The sequence below is a fragment of the Calliopsis andreniformis genome, chromosome 1, assembly GCF_051401765.1.
Source record: "Calliopsis andreniformis isolate RMS-2024a chromosome 1, iyCalAndr_principal, whole genome shotgun sequence".
In the NCBI taxonomy this organism is placed as follows: domain Eukaryota; kingdom Metazoa; phylum Arthropoda; class Insecta; order Hymenoptera; family Andrenidae; genus Calliopsis; species Calliopsis andreniformis.
The window spans coordinates 1,448,710-1,470,100 of NC_135062.1; the positions used below are offsets into that span (position 1 = coordinate 1,448,710).

Sequence of the window (21,391 nt, forward strand, 5' to 3'; positions counted from 1 at the left end):
TTCGTAGAACGCGCGGGGTGAGGCCGGACACCTCTCGTTCACAACACGGTGTAGGAGCCGCTGCTCCTTGTACACAGTTGGGTGGGAAGTCGCGCTCCCCGCTTGGTCGGTCGGGCCGGGAGTCGTAACTCCCCGGTTAGACGGTCGTTGTCGGTTGGGAGCCGCTGCTCCTTTCGGTACACGATGGAGCGGGACGTATGTCCCAATGGCGGTGTCGGCGGGTGTTGGGAGCCGCTGCTCCACTCGGTATTTACAGTACGTAGGGGAGTAGGGGAGTAGGATCATCGGAATCGGAGTCGGTGAGTGGCGCTGCAGGCTACGGCGGCTACGCCAGCCGTTGATCTTGACCGAGGGGTCCGTTGCCTGTGTCCACCGGGCTACGCCACGAGTTGGACACCGAGACCCGAGGTTGCTTGCGCGGAGAAAGAACTCTCCCGTCAAGGATCACGATTATCACCAAAAGGAGTGGTTGTACACCACCTCCAAGGGTCCATTGGAGGACTGAGGACAGTCGATTATGAAAAAAGAAAACCAACTTGTGCGTCATCACGGGGTCGCTCGCTATCTACACGCTTGGTGGCTGGAACGCTCTCCCTCCAGATGCGGTTTGCCTGCTTTATATTTCCGCGGTGTTGCAGCTTCATTCGCGGGATCGCGAGATTCCGCGGTGGCCGCCCCGCGGCCGCAGTCTGAACTACGTCCTCCTGAGGCGGTCTCGAGTGGGGAGTTCGCGGTCTCCTTCTCACTCGTTACAGCTTAGGTCCGTTCTTTACTACGGGACCATAATGGGCTATGTGCAACGTTTGGAAAGGTATCTGACCTTTTGGTATGCTATTCACGAATCCCTCTTTTGTCCCTGATTTAGGTGAGTATGCGATACATTTTAGACAGTTTTCAATCTTTTGCTTCATTTTAGGAAACCAATAGTTAGACATAATGGTATTAATTGTTTTTTCCACCCCAAGATAACCCATTTCATCATGGTATTTATACAAGACATTAGCCTCCATCGCCTCAGGAACGTAAAATAACAACCTACCATCTTTTTTCTTAAATACCAGATCATTTCTCAATTTAAATTGCTGATCTTCAGTGGTTTCTAACTCTATAGCATATCTATAACAGTGGTTTCTATGCTCTATTTCATAATCATAATTCTGTAGTTCAAGAGCCCATCGAGCAATACGCGGACTGATGTCTTTTTTATTAAGCGTTAGTTTAAGCGACTCGCAATCGGTGACTATCTTAATTTTGATACTGTAAACGTAAATTCGGAATCATCGTAAGGCATAAATTATAACTAGGGTTTTCAGCTCAAAGCTGTGGTAACGGCTCTCGGCTTCTGTTGTCCTCTTGGAAAAATAAAAAACTGGGTGAAATTTTAAATCTGATTTGCGCTGCATCAATGCAACTCACAAGGGAAGTTTGCGAAGTGTTAATCGCCGATTTTAATGAAACTTTGTACAATTATTCTATGGTCCTACCTAAGAATTTGGCCGTACAAAGTAGCTGCCCATACGCACTTTTAAGGGAGAAACTACCCCTTTAATCCAAATCGCCCTTTTCCTTTCGGTGCTTATAGCTCGCAAAGTATAAGCGCTATAAAAACATGTTTCATACAAAAGTTTTACTGTTTTTCAAGACCTATAAAATGGCTTTAAAAAAATTTTGAAAAAACGAATTGTGTATAAAAATTCAATTACCCCCCCCCCCCCCCCCCCCCTTTTCTAACAAAAAATGTTTTTATTTCAGATAAATAAAGAGCTTTTTGTTGTGAATTCAGCATTGTATAGTAATATACAATTATTCCGTTTCTTGTATACAAAAACGCTGCATCATTTCTGCGTAGTGTAATATTCGCCGTTATTGATACGGTGAATTGAAGTAAATATTCAATTATTACATTTTTTATTCTGATTTCCGGGTGTTGTCGTTATCGTTGTTCGTTACAATGCCCTGACAATAATAACAAACCTTATTTTCTGACCTTTGAATGCTACCGGTAATGCAATATATTTTTTGTATACATATGACTCGTGTATAGAATGGCACCACTTGTATTGTAGTTGGCAGCTCTGGATAAACGAGAAAGAATTAAAAGGGGAGAAAAAATAGCAATATCAGTTAACACATCGAGTACGGGTCACGAGAATTCTCGTACATAGCAAGCCGAACGTGGGGGCCGGCTTACGAGAATTCTCGTTTTAATGTTTTTTTCGATTTAATCGACAGCTCAAAGAATTAAAAATAGATTTTCTTGTTACGTTCCTAGGGTAACGAAGTTTCACGTATTCTCGTAACAAATGAGAAAAAAAATGTGCGGGCCCTGGAAGCGCGTTAAGCAAACAGAGTGCTGTACGCAATGTGTTAATTTTACCCATGATTATTTATAATTTTTATTTATTTCAAAATTAAAGAACATACAATTAGGGAGTGACAGTAGTGTAGTAATTCGATCTCACCGTCTACAATAACGAAATAGGATTCCACAATACAATCCGACATTATATTCTGTTAATTTATTCATGTATTTATTGTACGTAATTTTCACAATAATGATACTCTTCGTAAACATGTTTAAAGCAGAAGTATTTTTTACACCAAGCACAACAAAAAATTGCAATTTCTCCGCATATGTGACACCTATGAATTTCGATATCTTGTTTCCCGAAACAATAATCAACTGGATTCTCGTAACAATCTGGGCGATTTTCGAGGTATCCACTTTTAAACCATGAATGTTTAAACATATTATGAAATCTAGGCGAAGACAGGTAATTGTTAGTAAGAGATTGTAACGTTATAATGTTATTTCTCTGGTGCAAATTGACGCCGTAATTACGCAATATTGTGTGATCAGATAAAGTTTTTACGAAATTCTTCCAAATTCGAAAACCAAGAACATCTAAAGGTTGTAGCTGCCCTGTTATCTTTTTTGGTATTGTACGAATAATTTCTTCCTTACCATGAGGTACAAGCTGTTGCACGTGATTTGGGCAATGTCCACTCCAAGAATTCAAAGGTCAGAAAATAACGTTTGTTATTATTGTCAGGGCATTGTAACGAACAACGATAACGACAACATCCGAAAATCAGAATAAAAAATGTAATACTTGAATATTTACTTCAATTGACTGCATGATGCAGCGTTTTTGTATACAAGAAATGGAATAATTGTATATTGGTATACAATGCTGAATTCACAACAAAAAGCTCTTTATTTATCTGAAATAAAAACATTTTTTGTTAGAAAAGGGGGGGGGGGGGGGGGGGGGGGTAATTGAATTTTTATACACAATTCGTTTTTTCAAAATTTTTTTAAAGCCATTTTATAGGTCTTGAAAACAGTAAAACTTTTGTATGAAACATTTTTTTATAGCGCTTATACTTTGCGAGCTATAAGCACCGAAAGGAAAAAGGCGATTTGGATTAAATGGGTAGTTTCTCCCTTAAAAGTGCGTATGGGCAGCTACTTTGTACGGCAAAATTGTTAGGTAGGACCATAGAAGAATTGTACAAAGTTTCCTTAGAATCGGTGATTAACACTCACCGAACTTCCCTTGTAAGTGTAGCGTGGGCAATGATTTCTGTAAGTTAATTCCTTGTCATAAAATTGAAAACGCACTTCATAAAGTGAAACATAATTTCTGTGTAGTATGTGCACGTAAAGTGAAAAATATTTTTAATGGGAGACGCACTATAGCGACAAAAATAAAATTAAAAGTGATATTTATTGGGACTACAATATTGGCAATATTTTCGTAGAAAATTAAATTCTTGCGCTTAGCGTTTTTCAATGATTTCAATGGATTTGTTTGTTCTAATATCTTATTGGAATATGGGATAACGGTTTAAAATAAAAAGAAATTTAATTTTAACACAACGCACGGAAGAAGTCTGTACGATATCAGATCCCACATGAATATAACCAAAAGTAAATAAAATACCATAGAAACAAGACAGAACACTTTCCGTATCCTTCGATACTTGTTTTTGTTCCTTGATTATTTCCAGATAATCTAACATATCTTAAATTGGTTTTTTAAAATGATTGATGCTTTATGGGAGATTTGATTCTATAGGGTAGATTTTTCATTTGAACTTTGAATTTGGATTTGGACAAAAATGGATATCTGTTCTTAGTTCGTTACTTAGAAAAGTTAAAATGTTTTCAACCTCTTTTTCTCGAAATGAAACCAATTTGTTAGTTAATCTAATTTTTATTGATTTGATTTACACTATTTATTTCTATGTCAGTTGGAGGTGCCATCGATATCATGCATATTTCTTTAGTGTTCTCATTCGGTTTCCAACCTTCGTAAAGAGTGTACATAGGATCTTCATCTATTCCCTAAGGTAGATCGTCTATTACTTCTGGTCTGTCATCGTTCTCAAAAGTTTCGTCCAATTGTTCCGGAGAACCTTCTAATATTCGTATGAGTTCGTCTATATCAGCGTTGATAGTAGAAGGAATTAGTTATAGAGGATAAATGCGTCTAGAAAGGGCATCGCAGCATTCTGTTTGCCTTTCACGTATTCTATTTTGTAATCGTATTCTTCCAACCTGAGTCGTGATGAAGTATCTTTTACGGTAAACAATCAAGTTAGTGCATCGTGATCTGGTAGTATCGCAAATTTTTTAAGTCGTTTTAATGCCCAAACTATGGCTAACAATTCCTTTTCAGTAGTGGAATAATTTCTTTCTGCCAAATTTAATGTTCGTACTATGTAACAACAGGAGAATTTCTTGTCGGAGTATCGCACCTATACATTCACTGGAAGCGTCAGTTATCAGCGTAGACAGTTTTTCAAAGTCTGGAATTTTTAACACAAGCTCTTCACAAAGTTTTTGTTTCAGCGTATCAAAAGTTGTCTGTTATTTATGAGTCCAGTGAAACGGTGTACCTTTCTTTGTCTGTTCGGTTAATGGTCTAGAGATTTTTGCAAAATTTTTAATTAAGTTCCTGTAATATTCTGTTAATTCTAAGAATACATTCGTTTCAGTTACGTTTTTGGGAATTTTTTAATTCCACCTTCCATTATTGAATGCTTTAGTTACTCAAATTCTGGTTTCAGATATTCACATTTAGCTGTTTGTGACATTAAACCCGTATCTCTAATGTTTTGAAATACTATACTAAGATTCCTGTTGTATTCCTCTATTATTGTGCCAAATACTATTATGTCATCCATATAAACCAAGCAATATTTACCCATTAATCCTTTCAATGCTTCGTTCCTCATTCTTTGAAACGTAGTAGGTGAATTTTTCAAGTCAAACGACATTCTACAATAATGAAAATGTGCTTTAGAAGTCGAAAAAGCGGTATATTTTCTTAAATTTTCTTTCATGGAATTTGGTGAAATCTGGAACTAAGGTTTAGAATGGAGAAAAATTTGGACTTTCCAATGTGCCCAGGAATGCCATTTACATTAGGAAGTGCGTACGTGTCTTGTGCAGTCTTTTCATTCAATTTTCTAAAATTAATAGCTAATCTTCATTTTGTCTTACTTGAGGCGCCTGGTTTCTTTGGGACTACCCATACTGGTGCATTAAATGGTGAATTGCTATGTTCTATAATATTCTTCTTTAACATGCCTTGGATTTGTCTATTCACTTCGTCTTTATGACACTTAGTCTGTATAATTTTACGTTTATTGGGTTTTCGTCGATTAGTGTTATTCAATATTCATTTAAAAGTGAGCAAGGTGTGGGATTATCTTTCAATGAAAATATGTCGGAATAACTGAATATTATTATTTTTATAGGTTCTTGTAAATTGGCCTCTATGTGGTTGAGTCTTATATTTTGTTGAAGCACCTGCAATCTTTCTGTTAGATTGTTTCCTCCAATGGAAATCTTGTCTGTTATGATGTCTGTGTGGCTCGGATTTAGCACCGTCAATCTGTCTGTGATACCGTTTACCTGTACCTCAGTCACTATGCTCGCATTAGCTGGTATTATTAATCCGATTAATGTCTACCGTCGATGCAGTGTGACGACAAGATGCACATTGGTGTAGTGGACATAGAGTTCTATACCCGCCATTATCAGCTACCAGGACTAACTTCGCTAACAATCATGGCTCTCAATGCTCACGCTGTGCTTCGTTCAAGAAAATTCACGATCTAGTGCATTCAGAACAGAGAAGAGTCTAACTCGAACCTATACAATAGCCAGTCCATAATTTCTTCGCTTCGAAGAAGCGTTGGTAATATAATCCATTTTTCTACCATTCGCAATAGCAGTGAGGTAATGTTCCCCCTCGTAACAAGCCCGATTTCGTAGCCATGAGTCTGTATGTCACCGCGAAGGAATTACAGGGTGTTTCTGAACAGCACGGGATTAATTTAAGGGGTAATCCTGCAGACCAAAATATGACGAAAATCAAGGGTAACTTTTTTCCATTTGAAGCCTCGTTTGTTAGTTATAAGCGTCTCAAAACCTGGTGGAAAGTACTAGAAATGAGCTCCCGTAGAAACCTCGAGCAGTAGTTGCCCGATCAGCAGTTTCGCACTGACGCAAGGGAGGGGAGAGGTCACTCACTATCGAAGAGCAGATCGGAAATTTTACGACACTCGACAAGACTACAGGACTCAAAATTCAGTTAAAAGCAATAAATATAGAAATAGAAAAGGTTAATACGTTCATATTCGGTAGTTACTCCCCACCCCCCACCCCACCCGTCCCCACCCGTTATTATTAGATAACTGGATATTCTCCCAAAGGTACCTAGCTGTACTGAAAGCTTAGGCTTTCCAAAACCTGAGTCGAAGAAGGTTCTTCAATGTTTGACATTCAGATTCCTAGCTTTAAGGATTTCTGTAAACATAATTAAACTAACTACATGAGTTCAATAGCGTTCGAAGTTTACCATTATTGCACTACTCATCAGCAGTGATTACTTTCCTGATCGAGTATTATGAAAAATTGATAAAGGTAGAGGTATTTTCGTGATGTTTAAATAAACGATATTCGATAACGATAAAGTAAAATATCGTATCCTATTTCATGACAATATGACACTCGCATTTTCAAATAAACAATTGCGAATATTTACTTTCGGTTCATATAAAACAATATTCACATTTGGTTCACGACACTATCCTTCACCTTCAATTGTCTTTGGTAATGTTCGCTGCCGATCTAAAACGTCAGCGAATCCCAAACTACCAACTGCAAAGTTGCTGTTAACTAAACATGGATCTATCACACGATGATGCGTAACCGGTTATTTTCATGAAAGCTTCTTCATGTGTTGACGCGTGATAGCCCATAATTTCTGGTAACACTCGCTCAGAAAAGTAATCACTGCTATGGCGATTAATGCAATAGACGTAAACCGAGACGTAAACATAGCCGAGCGTCATTGAACTCATATAGTTAGTTTAATTTTGTTTACAGAAATCATTAAAGCCAGGAATTTAAATGTCAAACATTACAGAACTTTCTTCGCGTATCGACTCGGGTGTTGGAGAGCCTAAGCCTTCAGTACAACTAGGTGTCTTTAGGAAAAGACCTAAGTATCTAACAAGACGAGATGTTGTAGGTGGTCCTTGATGAATTTTTCAAGAAACCACAATTAGTTTTTCGTCAGACCTTCGCATCAAACGTTTGCGCGAATATTTGTGATACATGCTGAGTTATCCTACAAATCTAGTCCTTTTCTCGCGACATTCCTGTTATATGTCCGGTTTTTCTCCAAATTCTACACCGAGACTTCTAGTAGTGTGTTCAGTTTTTTCGTGTATAGATTTGGACTAGAAGATTCATCGGAGTATGAACTATGGACGCATTAACCCTTCCTATTCCGAAATTTTATAGGGCGTGTTTCAACTTACCTTCTGGCTTATAAGAAGTAGACTCTTGTTATTCTTGATTTTCGTCTTAGTTTGGTTTCTAGAATCAGCCCTTAAATTTGTCCCGTGCTGTTCAGAAATACCGTGTGTATGAATTGTTCATCTACTAAACGGTGCGGTTTCTCGGACATTGTGTTTCACACGTTAAAAACGCTAATAGGACCAGAGACTTCTGATCCCCCATTCATAGATTTTTATTTTTAGAATAATAACGCTTTACGAAATTCAATCTATTGTGCACCAGTAGGTTTGTTGTGAGGTGTATGTTGCGGAAATAGAGCACTTTTTTGCAGAAATGTTATTAAACTTGTAAATTTTTTCACAAAATATTCAAACCAACTACCAATACTCTTATTTATTGAAGGTAGATTAGAGTTAGATCTGGGCTACGTTTGTTTAGCGGGGAAGGATTGACAAAGAGGCGGTAGCTCCTCCCCATTACAATGCTGTAGATTTATCTTTATTTAAAAATTTCAGTGCCACACTACTGTATTGATCGCTGCTATCATAGTTCAGCATGCAAGAAGGCAATCGTATTAATAATATTGACAGTTCGTTTGTACATTTTGTGAGCAAATTTCAATGAACAAAAACATTTCCACAAAAAATGAATTTTAATTTCGTAAGAAACTCGGCAAAAGGCGTCAATTGTAGTATGATGCATGGAAATATGTGAAGTGTCGCTATTCTAGGAATATTCCAAAAAGAGTACCAATTGTATGATTCTTTGGTTTACCACACCATTCTTCCATAATTCAAGATGACGTTAGAACACCTCCATCGCTTCTAACAATCATGTATCGTGATATTGTTCAGTGTTAAACAATGATAAACGAGACATGATTAAAAAACTTACAAAAACAAATTGAACAATCATCAGCAATTTCTCAGATCGGTGGCTTCTCAGTCTTCAAGACTTCGGTAGTGCATGCACAACGTCACCACAACTAATTACAAACAATTGGTATGATCCTACATGTGGAAAAATAAAATTGTTACTTAGGGATATGAAAACAAAGACGACGAGTTGTATCTAATTGTAAGCAAACAGATATTATAAAATAACTTATCTTAAACACTGAAATCTAACTTGGTGTATAATTAACTACCATAATACAGTATGTATATACCTAATGAAGGATGTTGTTATTTATATTGAGATCAACAAAGAGTTTTCTTTCTTTTTGCAGCTGGATAAAATTATATTTAAACTGAATTCCGATTCCCAGTAGGTGGAAGCATTTGATACGATAGATAAAGTTTGGGAGGGAGTGCGAGGGTGATATTTAGCACCTTCATTCCATTACATTTTGGACAACCGTAGTATCAAAAAATACGGACTAATAAAAACTAAAACATCTCATGAATTATCTACCTTACTAGATTTGTCCATGTGGTATGTGAATGATTCACGATGACCTGTCGCGATGACACCGCTCGCCTTACGAGACACGCATTGCCCCATATAGATATCCAAATCTCGTTCTAGCACAACCTGGATATAACATTAAGTCATAATTATATTAATGAAAGATGTTTCATTGCTGCCGGAGACAAACAACAGTATTAATAATATATTTAGACTTTTAGACAACATTACCTCCCTTGGAATCGTCGGCACATTCGTAATTAGAAGTTACTTAACTGGTCTTACTTAAATACGTATACATGTGTTTCTGAATAGCACCGGACAAACTTAAGGGATTCTAGAGTCCAAAATAAGAGGAAACTCGAGAATAACGATTTCACGTTTGAGACTTTGTTTATTAGTTATAAATGTCTAAAAATCTGGTGGAAAACGCCATAAATGAGCCCACGCGGAGGCCTCACGCAGTGATTACCTGAACAGTAGTATCGCACTGACGTAAGGGAAGAAAGAGATCACTCACCATCGAACACCCAATCGGAGATTTTACGACACTCGACAAGGCTACAGGACCCAAAATTCAGTTAAAAGTGATGAATAACATTGAATAACAATAATTTTGTCTATTCATTGCAATTTATAGGCCACCTCAAAATACTCATTATGACATAGAAAGGGTTAACATAATCACCTTCATGTAAATTACTTATTCCCTTCACACATCCATACATCACGATTCTCTCATCCGCGAATATTAAAACACCATACGAGGGGATTGCTAAATAACACTAAACGTGCCTACTCTTTACAGTGCAGAGGGCAAGTCAAAACACGTTCTACGAAGTTTCGAAATAGAAAGGGTTAATATGTCTACTCTCTTTATTAATCTTCTGGACCAAATCCACATACAAAATAACTGCATACACTACTAGAAGTCTTGATGTAGAATTTGGAAGAAAACCGCAGACAGAATGGGAATATCGCAAAAATAGACTAGATTTGTAAGAGAACTCGACACGTATCACGAAAATTTGCACAAAAATTCGATGTGAAGGTCCAGCGAAAAAGTAACTGCGACTTCTTTAAAAATTCGTCGAAGATTCCCCACAACACCTAGTGTTGTTAGATACCTGAGTCTTCTTCCAAACGCCCTTAGCTTTACTGAAGGCTTAGGCTCTCTGAAAAGCGAGTCCATGCGCGAAGGAAATTCTTCAATGATTAACATTCAAGTTCCTGGCTTTACTGATTTCGATAAACAAAATTAAACTATCTACATGAATTCAATCGCGCTCAGCGTTTACATCTATTGCACTAATCGTCAGTAGTTTTTGCTTTCCTGAGTGAGTGTAATCAAAAACTAAATAAACGAAATTTCAAATCAATCAACATCTGGATACATTTTAAAAAGTAAAATATCATATTCTATTTCACGAAGATACTCGTATTTTTAAATCACTAACTGTGCAAATTTATTTTCTGTTTTCATAAAACAATGTTCAGAATTGATTTATGACACTAACCTTTACCTTCAATTGTCTTTGGTAATGTAGTAATCTTCGCTACCGTTCTGAAACGGCAGCGTATCCCAAATTGCCAACCGCAAAGTTCACGTTAACTGAACGTGGATCTATCACGCGATGGTGCGTGACCGGTCATTCTCGGAAAAGCCCAGGGGGGAGTGGGCGGAGGAGCCTTTGTCGAGCTTTTTAAGAAGTCAAAGTTAGTTTTTCGACGGACCTTCGCATCGAACATTTGTACGAATATTTGTGAAACGTGCCGAGTTTTCCTACAAATCTAGTCCTTTTCTCACGATATTCCCGCCGTGTGTACGGTTTTCCTCCAAATTCTATGTCAAAACTTTTAGTAACGTGTAGAGTTTTTTGGTGTGTGGGTTTTGTTTGAAAGATTAATGAAAAGGCGTTTACGTTAACCCTTTCTACTCCAAAATCTCATGGGACGTATTTTGATCTACCCTCACGACTGAAAAGAGTAAGCAGGTTTAAGCCAACGATATTCTCGTATGGTGTTTTAATTTTCGCAAATGTCAGAATGCTGATGTGTGGATGTGTAAAGTGAACAAACAATTTAAGTTAAGTGAAGGTGAACGTATTAACTCTTTCTATCTTGTAAAAAATGTTTTGATTTGGCCTATGGATTGCAACGAATAGACAAGGTTATTGTTATTCAATGTTATTCATCACTTTTAACTGACTTTTGGTTCCTGTGGCCTTGTCTAGTGTTGTAAAATCTCCAATCAGCTATTCAATGGTGAGTGACCTCTCCCCTCCCTTCCGTTAGTGTCATTTTACGGTTCGGGTGACCACTGCTCGAGGCCTCCGCGCGGGCTCATTTCTTGCGCTTTCCACCAGATTTTTAAACATTTATAACTAACAAACGAAGCCCCAAACGCGATATCGTATAATTTTTATCTTATTTTAGCGTTTAGAATCGTACCTGAAACTTATGCCAAGTGGGTCTGAAACATCTTCTACATATGGACCTGAGTGAATTTGCTTTTCTGTACAGTAGTATAAATAAGCAACATATTATGACTATGCGCATCACTGTTATTTAAGAACTAATCGAGAAGTACTAAAAAAATCATTTCGAAAAACGCAATAGACGCTAAAAATCATAAATGGTTATAAATGCTAAAACGAATTTCCTTTTTCCTTAACACTAGAAAGACGGGAGCTTAGTATATACCTATATTGCCTGAAAGCAGTCAAAATGACTGCATTGTGAAAAAATAACTAATGCGCAAAGAAATTTGTTTAACAGTAATTTTTAATATATTTTATATCACTTACAGTCATATAACAAGTTATTAATAAGTATTAACAATAAAAAAAATGTATTTCACACTCAGAGATCCTCCTTCCCATCTGAATGACGTTACAGCGCGTTCAAAGGGAACAAAGCGCGTGGCCAGGCCTGGCATAAAGATTCGAATAACAAGTACGAATAACAATAACAATAACAATAACTTTAGTTATTGAACAACTGCAACTTATCAAGAATATGTCGAAATCGACAATTTATCATGAACTTGTATGTTATCGAACTGGTCTTTTCCAAGCAGTCAAAATGACTGCTTTTCGGCAATATAGGTATAACACATATATATTCCGGAAGTGAAGGACGGGGGGGGGGGGCAACAACAATGATTAATTAACCCATTTATATGTTGTAGAAAAAGTCACAAAATTATAAGAAGCTGTGTCATTATTTAAATCATTATTTTCTTAATTGAAATTCAAAAGCAGTCAAAATGACTTGCTTAGGCAATCTAGTGTTAAGGGCCTAGGGTAGTCACGTGACTACGAGATTTCTTGGTCGGTATCTGCCGTTACAGTTTTCTTTAGAGCAATAAAATTATCCACAGACATATGGCTGCCTAATGAATGCGAGATGGAGCCACACTGTGATTCCCCCTCCATTATACACACTACTATACGAGCCGTATGTACGTGAATTCGGCTCTGCGGATCACTTCGGATAGCTTCGGAAAGACGAGAGAGAAGGCAAATGTCATATCTTACTCTCATGTTTCTAAAACGCTATTATGGTTTGGTGCAAGTCACCCGCAAGCGGCATTGAGCGGCACGAAATATTTCGAGTGTAAACTCTGATTTGATCTGCAAAAGTAAATCAGTTTAATAAAAATTACTTTTCGAATTTATATAACTTGAATGTAAAAGATGATATACTTACAAGTTTTACACATTCTACGTTCTTGATACCAGCCTTTAAAAACAATTAAAACAAGTTCATGATGATTTCCTATTAATTTACTTACAAACAATAAGAGTAAACGAATTTTAGTTATCTCTTTGTATATGTGGCGAATTATTTCTAATTCGTTTTTCCTTCCGGTTTGGTCTGGGTTAGGTCAGGGTTAGCTCTGGGTATATACAAAATAAGAGGAGACGTTGCTAAAAATACATTAATTTAATATATTTATAGCCATCAGAATCACGGTTGCCGCCGCGAACCCGACCGCGGCTTCTTCCGTACTTCCATTTAGGGACTTTCTTTTTAAAATCCCAGAACTGTAATATGAAGAATAGACACATGTTATTCACGAAATTTACTTCGTTCTTGAACAAAAAATGAATAGATAAATTACTTAGCGCTTTAAAATAAGATCGTTTATGATCTACGTACCTTCTGTCGTCATGCCTCCTCTAAAGCTTGCACCGACTCCGGCGTCGGCGTCGGAGTCGGCGTTGGTGTCGGCGTCGGCGTTGGTGTCGGCGTCGGCGTCGGCGCTAGCTTTAGAGGAGGTATGACGACAGAAGGTACGTAGATCATAAACGATCTTATTTTAAAGCGCTAAGTAACTTATCTATTCATTTTTTGTTCAAGAACGAAGTATACTTCTTGAATAACATGTGTCTATTTTTCATATTATAATTTCGCGACTTTAAAAAGAAAATTCGGAAGTGGAAGTATGGGAGAAGCCGCAGTCCGGGTCGCGGCAGCAACCACGGTCCTGGCCGGGAGCGAAGAGGCGGGAACGGGAGGGAAAATTTAATTATAAATTATTATAATTAAAAAGTAAATATATTAAATTAATGTATTTTTAGCAATGTCTCCTTTTATTTTGTACATACCCAGACCTAACCCAGACCTAAGAACATATAAATATTATAAACAATTTATATTCTTTATTTTTAGTTTATTATTGCATGTAGAATCGCTCTTTCTCGATTGTATCAGCTTGTACATAAACTTGTTTTAATTTAATTTTTCATACAAAATACACAGAGAATGTCATCGTTTGATCTTTAAACTCATCCCTCAAAATTTCATAAAAATTTTTGAAGATCTCACCGAAGAATCTCCTTCCGAGTCGAAACGTGAAAATATCTGTAATATCAAAAAGACTGCTTGTGCCTTGTTGCGGTTGCCGGTGACTTGGACCTAAGCGTTTCAAGCTTCTTTCCGAATCTTTTCGAAGTCGTCCGAAGGAGTCCGAACCCCCGAGCTTACTTTCTGTTCGAACCTTACAATGTCACTCGGAATGACTTTTCATGGGACTTCTTGTGGGACATGAACGAAACACGCAGCTCGTATAGTTGCATGTGTAGTAGTGCGTCAAATTCTCGAAACTCGCGTACCAACTCAGGGCAGCACGGGCCTCCTGATTAGGTGCTGCCTGGTGTGTTCAAGCGGAACTAAACTTGTCAGTTTTTTACTCTGTTTTATCTCTAACCTGGCAAAAAGCATTGCCAAATCGCGCTGACGCTTTACGTCCTTATATTGGAAGGTTTTGAGCTGGAAAAGGGCTCATTCGATAGAGGAAGGATCAATCTAGCCCGCGCTGATCATGATTTCGCTCAGAACAATCTCTAAATTAGCTAAAAATGCTTAGATTTCATGGCTGTGAATTTGTCGATTTTTGCTTTACTTTGAACACTCATATTACTGAACATCAGCAGAATCTGATTAAATAATGACCAGCGCGGGCTAGATTGAACCTTCCTCTATTGAATGAGTCCTTTTCCATCTCAAAATCTTTCAATATAAGGACGTAAAGCGTCAGCGCGTAAACCTCTGTTTTTGCCTAATTTTGTCGGTAATGTCACCGCCCTGACATATCTGATCCTAGGCCCTTAAGGGGGCAGGCTCCTTAGGGGCCCACTCCGAATCGATCGAAGCGCTGTTGCGAAGAAACAGGCATTAGTGAAAACATATAATTTATACATGAGACATTTGATAATGTGGCATTTAACGTTATTTTGTAGAATTACAAATGGCAAGTGCGGAGGTATAATTGCCAAATCGCATCGTAGGAAAGTTTTATCACGCTGTTGCCACATCAATTACAATTTTATTCATCAGTAAATCTCTATTGAATACGTCTTGAGCCGATATTTTGTTTCATAGGGAATATAGGAAAGGACGGTACGAGCGAGAAAGAAAGAGTATTACGAATGAAACAATACATATGTGCCCATAATTACGAATGTGGGGTGAGTCAATTCAAACTTTAAAAATATTTTCGTATGGGATTCACACAAAATTTCACATTCATAATAAATTTTTATTAATCAAGACTAATAAAAATCTAAATTACAATGTTACGTAATATAGAAATATTTTCTAATTTATTTAAATGTAATCCTTTCAATATCCCAAAATAGGAAATATACGACTTTGACTACTTTCATAATTATGGGCAGATATATACTAATGCGTTAAATCGTAAAACTTTTATATATAGAATAAACAATTCATTAAATTCATACTATCTATTCATTCATTCATACTTTTAAACCTTTTAATGTAAATTGTGGCACATATGAATCAGGGCCTAATTTCGCACAAAATGTAGTCTAACTAGGAATGTTATTATTTTCTTTATAACGTAAAAATTAAAAATTCTATTCTAGCCGTATTTTGTGTTTTGGTTCATAGTATTTGCATACAAATTTGGAAAATGATCGATCAGCATGTAGTCAATGAAAACAACGACAATATACTATTTTTTAATATATTTTTTAAATAAATTGGTATTTTTAAAAACTGTTTACATAGGTGGATTCTCCGTTAAAAAATACACAATTACTCCCTTTATATCATTTTGCTACACGCACTAGTTTTCGAGATATTAAACGAAATATGTTTTCCAGCCCCAACTTTGGGGGTGCTTTTCACACCCTGTACATGAATTAGAACTGATAAAAAAAATACGTGTCGAATATTTTCGGCTATTCTACAATCCTACAGTTTCATCAAAATCGGAGATTTTCACCTCGCGATGTTCCCTTATTAGCAAGAATCAGAATCTCGGCTGCAGTTGGATTCGTTCGAGTTTTCCTGATGGGCAGAATTGTGCATATATGTACATACATACATACATATATGTAGCAACGGCGTGACCAAACTTTCAATATGTTTTGGCAACTAAGCCTTTCTTGCATCTGTATTCGCGTATTTGATGAATACGCCATTCAGCTGTCAAATTCTGATCTACGCGCTGCAAAATGCATTGAGAGATAGTTACGGAGATGAATCAGAAAGTATGTTAAGACCAATTAAAGCATCAACAATTAATGTTTTTATTCGAGGATTACCAGAGGAATTGGCTAGAGCAGTAGAGGCACAAAATCTCGATACCTTAGAAAATGCTTTAGAAATCGCTATAAAAGTGGATAATCGTATGAAATCAGATATAATACCATCTTATGAAAATAGTATACTTTTCGCGAATCAAGGTTCAAGCTTTGATAATAATCGTACTACAGATGTTTTCAGACCTGATAGACATCGCGAATATCCCCAAAGTTATCCAAATTCGCATAAATATTATAATTATTCCATAAATACAGGTAATCGTTCACGAACTCCAAGTCCGACGTATAATAGATATTCAGATTTTTCCGAACGCCGAGAATATACTCTTCACCATCCGTGCTGTAGACCCCAAATTTATCATACTTGTTGTAATACCCCTTGCAGTAGTATGATGTATCATACACCAAAATTTCCAAATAATCATTCAAATTATTCGAGTCAACAAGGATGTTCGCATAGTTCTAGACAGCGTTCTCTTTCATCGTCAAAACCTCATTATTCAAATTCGTTTGATTCATCGAAACCCAGGTTACCTTCTCCACATTATAAGAAAATTAAATCGAATGACTCAAATGCTTTAAACTTGCGACAAACTCGTCGAACAGACGCGACGCCGAGTTCAGAAAATCAACAGCGTCAAACAACAGTGAAATTTCTGGAGCACAACGAACACTGCTTTCAATAGAAGTGAATTGTGATTCCCTAATAGTTAAAATGTCCGCAAATGAATTACGTTTCGGTTCAGCCCGATTTTTGGTAGACACGGGTGCAGAAATTAACTTAATTAAATTAGGAGCTTTTCATGAAGATGTATCCGTTTCCATAGATGATTATGTTACTATAGACGGCATATCTCCTGAGAAACTAAGTACATTAAGAACAACAATAATTCATTACAAAATCAACCAATAAAATTTCATATCGTAAAATCTTCATCACTATCGAAATACGACGGTATATTGGGACAGGAGTTTCTGAGAAAAGAACACACGGAAATTTCTTTTGCACATAACACTTTGGTTACTCAAAACGATCCAGTTAGGCCCTTCCGATTTTTAAACGAAAATTCTATAGATTCAAACTTTGATAGACGTAATTTGATACGGACACTTGTTAAAGCTCGAACTCGCCAGCCAATTGCAATAGACATAACAAATACTGGATTAACAGAAAGTTATTTACTAAAATTAAACACTGAAAATGGAATATTTATCGGTGAAGCAGTAGTATCTGATAACAACAACTGTGCGTGCCATGTTCTCGCTATTAACACCCTCGAAAAGGATATTGAAATAGAAATTCCACCACAAGAATTAATACCATTTGAATACCATAATTTTCCAGAGGAACAGACATTGTCTGATTCAAATTTAAACGAGATAAATTCGCCTGTCATATTAGATAGAGTCACGGAAATAGTCAAGAGATTGCGCCTAGATCATCTGAATGACGAGAAAAAAGATTACGTCATTGTTCTCATAAAGGAATTCCCCAACACATTTTGTTTACCTGGTGATAAGATACAAGCCACCCCATGTATTAAACACAGAATACTTACGTCTGATGATATTCCCATAAATTCTAGACAATATAGATTTCCTCCAATTCATAAAAACGAGATAGATCGGCAAATATCTTCAAAATTAAATAACGGAATTATAACTCTATCCAAATCACCTTACAATTCACCACTTTGGATTATACTTAAGAAACCAGATTCTCAGGACAATCCAAGGTGGAGAATGGCCATAGATTTTCGGAAATTGAATGAAAAAACAATTGGCGATTCGTATCCCCTACCTAATATTACCGATATTCTTGACCACTTAGGCGAAGCAAAATATTTGTCCATATTTAATCTAGCAAGCGGATTTCAACAAATTGAAATAGATCCAAAGGATAGAGAAAAAACAGCTTTTACAACCCCTAACCGACATTACGAATATATTCGTATGCCCGAAGGTCTTAAAGATGTACCGGCTACTTTTCAAAGACTAATGGATCAAGTATTACGGAGATTACAAGGCGCTGAAGTTTTCGTTTATCTAGACAACATTCTAGTTTATGCAAAAAATTTAGAAGAACATGAAAAAAAAATTCGTCGTTTATTTACACGTCTGATTGATGCAAAATTAACTTTACAACCTGATAAATGTGAATTTTTGAGAACAGAAGTATCATACCGGCAGAAAAGGATTGAAACCCGACCCTAAAAATATTATTGCTGTGAAAAATTTTCCTCGTCCAAAAACTCCGAAAAACATTAGGCAATTCCTAGGCTTAGCTGGCTACTACAGACGTTTTATTAATGACTGCGCAAAAAGCTAAACCATTGACTGAATTATTAAAGAAAAATGCAAAGTTTTTTTCAGGTAAGGAACAGAAGAAAAGTTTCCTTCAGTTACGAAAAGCTCTCTGTAAACGACCTATTTTACAATTTCCAAATTTCGAAAAACCATTCAAACTAACTACGGACACTTCTAGGGCAGCGCAGTCGAATCGTTTGGTGTGTGACTCTCGAAAGGCAACCACGGAATGCCCACTCTGGTCCGCAATCCTTGTCACCGTAAGGAAAAACCATGTCGTAAACCAGAGTGAGACTTTCCAGACCCGAGAAACAATTTTCACCCAAACATCTTGACTCATCCTTGCACATGGCTGCAAGCACTTCAAGGCCCAAGGCCTTTCCATTAGCAAAATCGTAGGCCCTAAATGGCTAACAGCCGTGCGCGTTCGCTCGACCCAACTACCTGGTCGAGTACGCCACATATGCAATTCTACATTTTCGACCTTACTTGTATGGACGTAAATTCACCTTAGTTAGCGATCATGAACCACTGCGCTGAATAAATTCAATTAAAGATCCTGGTCAACGATTAATTCGTTGGAGATTAAAATTACGCGATTATGAATATGATTTTGTTCATAAATCAGGAAAACTAAACACCAACGCAGACGCTCTCTCGCGTAATCCGATTATTGCAAAAGAAATTATTTCTTCTGGCGAATTCACCTTGTCTAGCTCCACTAATGATGAAACTGATTCAGAGGTAGACTCTAAATTACATAAATTATTACCAATTACAAAACCTTCATCATCCACGTCTCGTAAACCATCACTTGGAACAGCAGAACCTCAAGCATCCGAACCACGTAGAAGATTAACTAGTTGTCCCGAAAAACCAATACGAGGTAGACCATTAGGTTCAAAAACAAAACCCAAAGTACCCTCACCTGTAGATTTGAGTCGAATAGCAAGTAGGGCAAGATCAAAGGTGCAATCACCTCCAAAACCAAGTATTCCTGGACCGTCTAAATATTTGTCTAAATTACCACCTGAACCTACTACCACCTTGCCAGAAGCCCAAAGGCCAACTAATTTGAAAGACCTTTCTTTAACAGAAGATAATTCGGATGATGAACAGTCAGACCCACCTGTGTTTCGTCAACGCAAAAGTGCACTGCCAAACTTGGGATTTCATCCTTTAAAGATGGTGGAAAATCCTAAAATTCCAAAGGAGCAGGCCGCGAACGAAGTTGTGGAAATGCAGTTAGAGACATGTGAATCAGAATCGGATGAAAATATTGCAATAGAATTGCCCGAGGTTCTTGACAGTGGGGATGATGATGTTTTTAGTTCAGATAATCAGAACAAATAAAAACCCATATCCATAGACTTACGGGAAATGCAAGAATCATTTAATAGATTTGAACAATCATTATGCGACAAAAATATTCAGTTACAAGAATCGGAGGAAGAAATTCCTCTGCCCGATGCCTTATCTGAAGGGGAGACATTAGGCGACTATACGCAGGAAATTTTACAGGACTTAGATTCGTACGATGACGAAACTGAAGACGAAATATTAAATAAAAAATTAGAAAATGTAGAAAATCTAATACGACGGACGAAAGACTCGATGAGAAACGGAAAACCTCAAAATCCACCAGCCAGTAAAACATGACTGTTAGAGAAAATACTAGAAGTTTCAGAACTACAAATAGCTCAGACAAAACCCATAGATAACACAATAATTACTAGGCCAACATATACCTCAGTTATACCTACCCCATCAATGGGCCCAAATCCGATAGCTTTTATCAACACCATATCCGAAATCACCAACATATCCAACTCCTAAGGAGAGAGGTAACAGTCCTGGCACTTCAAAATCCACACCACGGTATTCTTCCTGAAGAACCCAATACCTTTAGGTATGGAAATTACTGAAAGCATACCTCTAGATGTAGAATCCGAATCTCGTAATCTGTACCGTAGATGTTAAGAACTAATAACACTTTCACGAGAAAATTTAACGTATTACCGGTCTAATTATGTACACTTCATTTCTTCTGATTGTAAACTCGCTACACCTGTGGGAAGGTTATTTTTCGAATTAGGTATTATTAATACTGATATTCTAAAAGAGATAAAACCAAAGGTGGGACAAGTCCTCATAACAAAACGAGGAAAACATAGAATTTTTAGCGTTGTTATCAAAAAGAATCATTTTGACGAAACTTCTATACAAAATTTACAAATAGGATTATCTAATTTAAAACAAATCCTTCAAAATTTGGATATAAAGCATTTCAGAATTTTGCAATATGGTGATCTTCTTGATACGTTTAACCAGGGTACTTTAACCGAAATTTTAATGCATACTTTTGAGGACAGTGGGGTCGGGGTCAATCTTTGTTACGATAAAATACTCTGCGATCATAAACGGCCACATCTGCCAGATACTCATTACGGTCTCCTACGTTAATCCGATATGCCTTTGCTTTCCCCCATGAATTTGTTTGTGACTTTTTCTACTCGAAGGAGAGACTACCACCTCCACTAAAAAAAGTAACCGAGGAAGATCCAACCTCGTTGGTGTCAACTAAAAAATCAAATTCGAGTATTTGGACGAGGCTACACCCCGAGAAGTCGTGATGGAGGGTTGCGAGGGCACGAGGAAACAGACTTCGGAAAAAATCGCCAGTATCGATCGTAATTTTGCCGCCAAATTGTGTAACATCTTGTTTTTATTTACGGAATGCCGCAGAACGTTTCAAAATAATCGGTTGTCTGTCATT

General features: G+C 37.1%; 1 protein-coding gene across 19 annotated transcripts in view; it reads right to left on the reverse strand.

Annotated features, from left to right (window-relative positions):
* Positions 1-21,391, reverse strand: part of LOC143189077 (uncharacterized) — a 407,881-nt gene that overhangs the window by 382,216 nt on the left and 4,274 nt on the right. For 18 of the 19 annotated variants that reach the window (XR_013001548.1, XR_013001610.1, XR_013001625.1 and 15 more), the window contains exon 2: positions 9,236-9,355. The exons of the other annotated variant lie outside the window; for it this stretch is intronic. Coding sequence is in view for 14 of the 18 variants with exons in the window: in XM_076375138.1 (XP_076231253.1) it covers positions 9,236-9,325 (90 nt within the window). In the remaining 4 variants the exon portion in view is untranslated. The remainder of the gene's footprint in view (positions 1-9,235; positions 9,356-21,391) is intronic. 19 annotated transcript variants of the gene reach the window in all.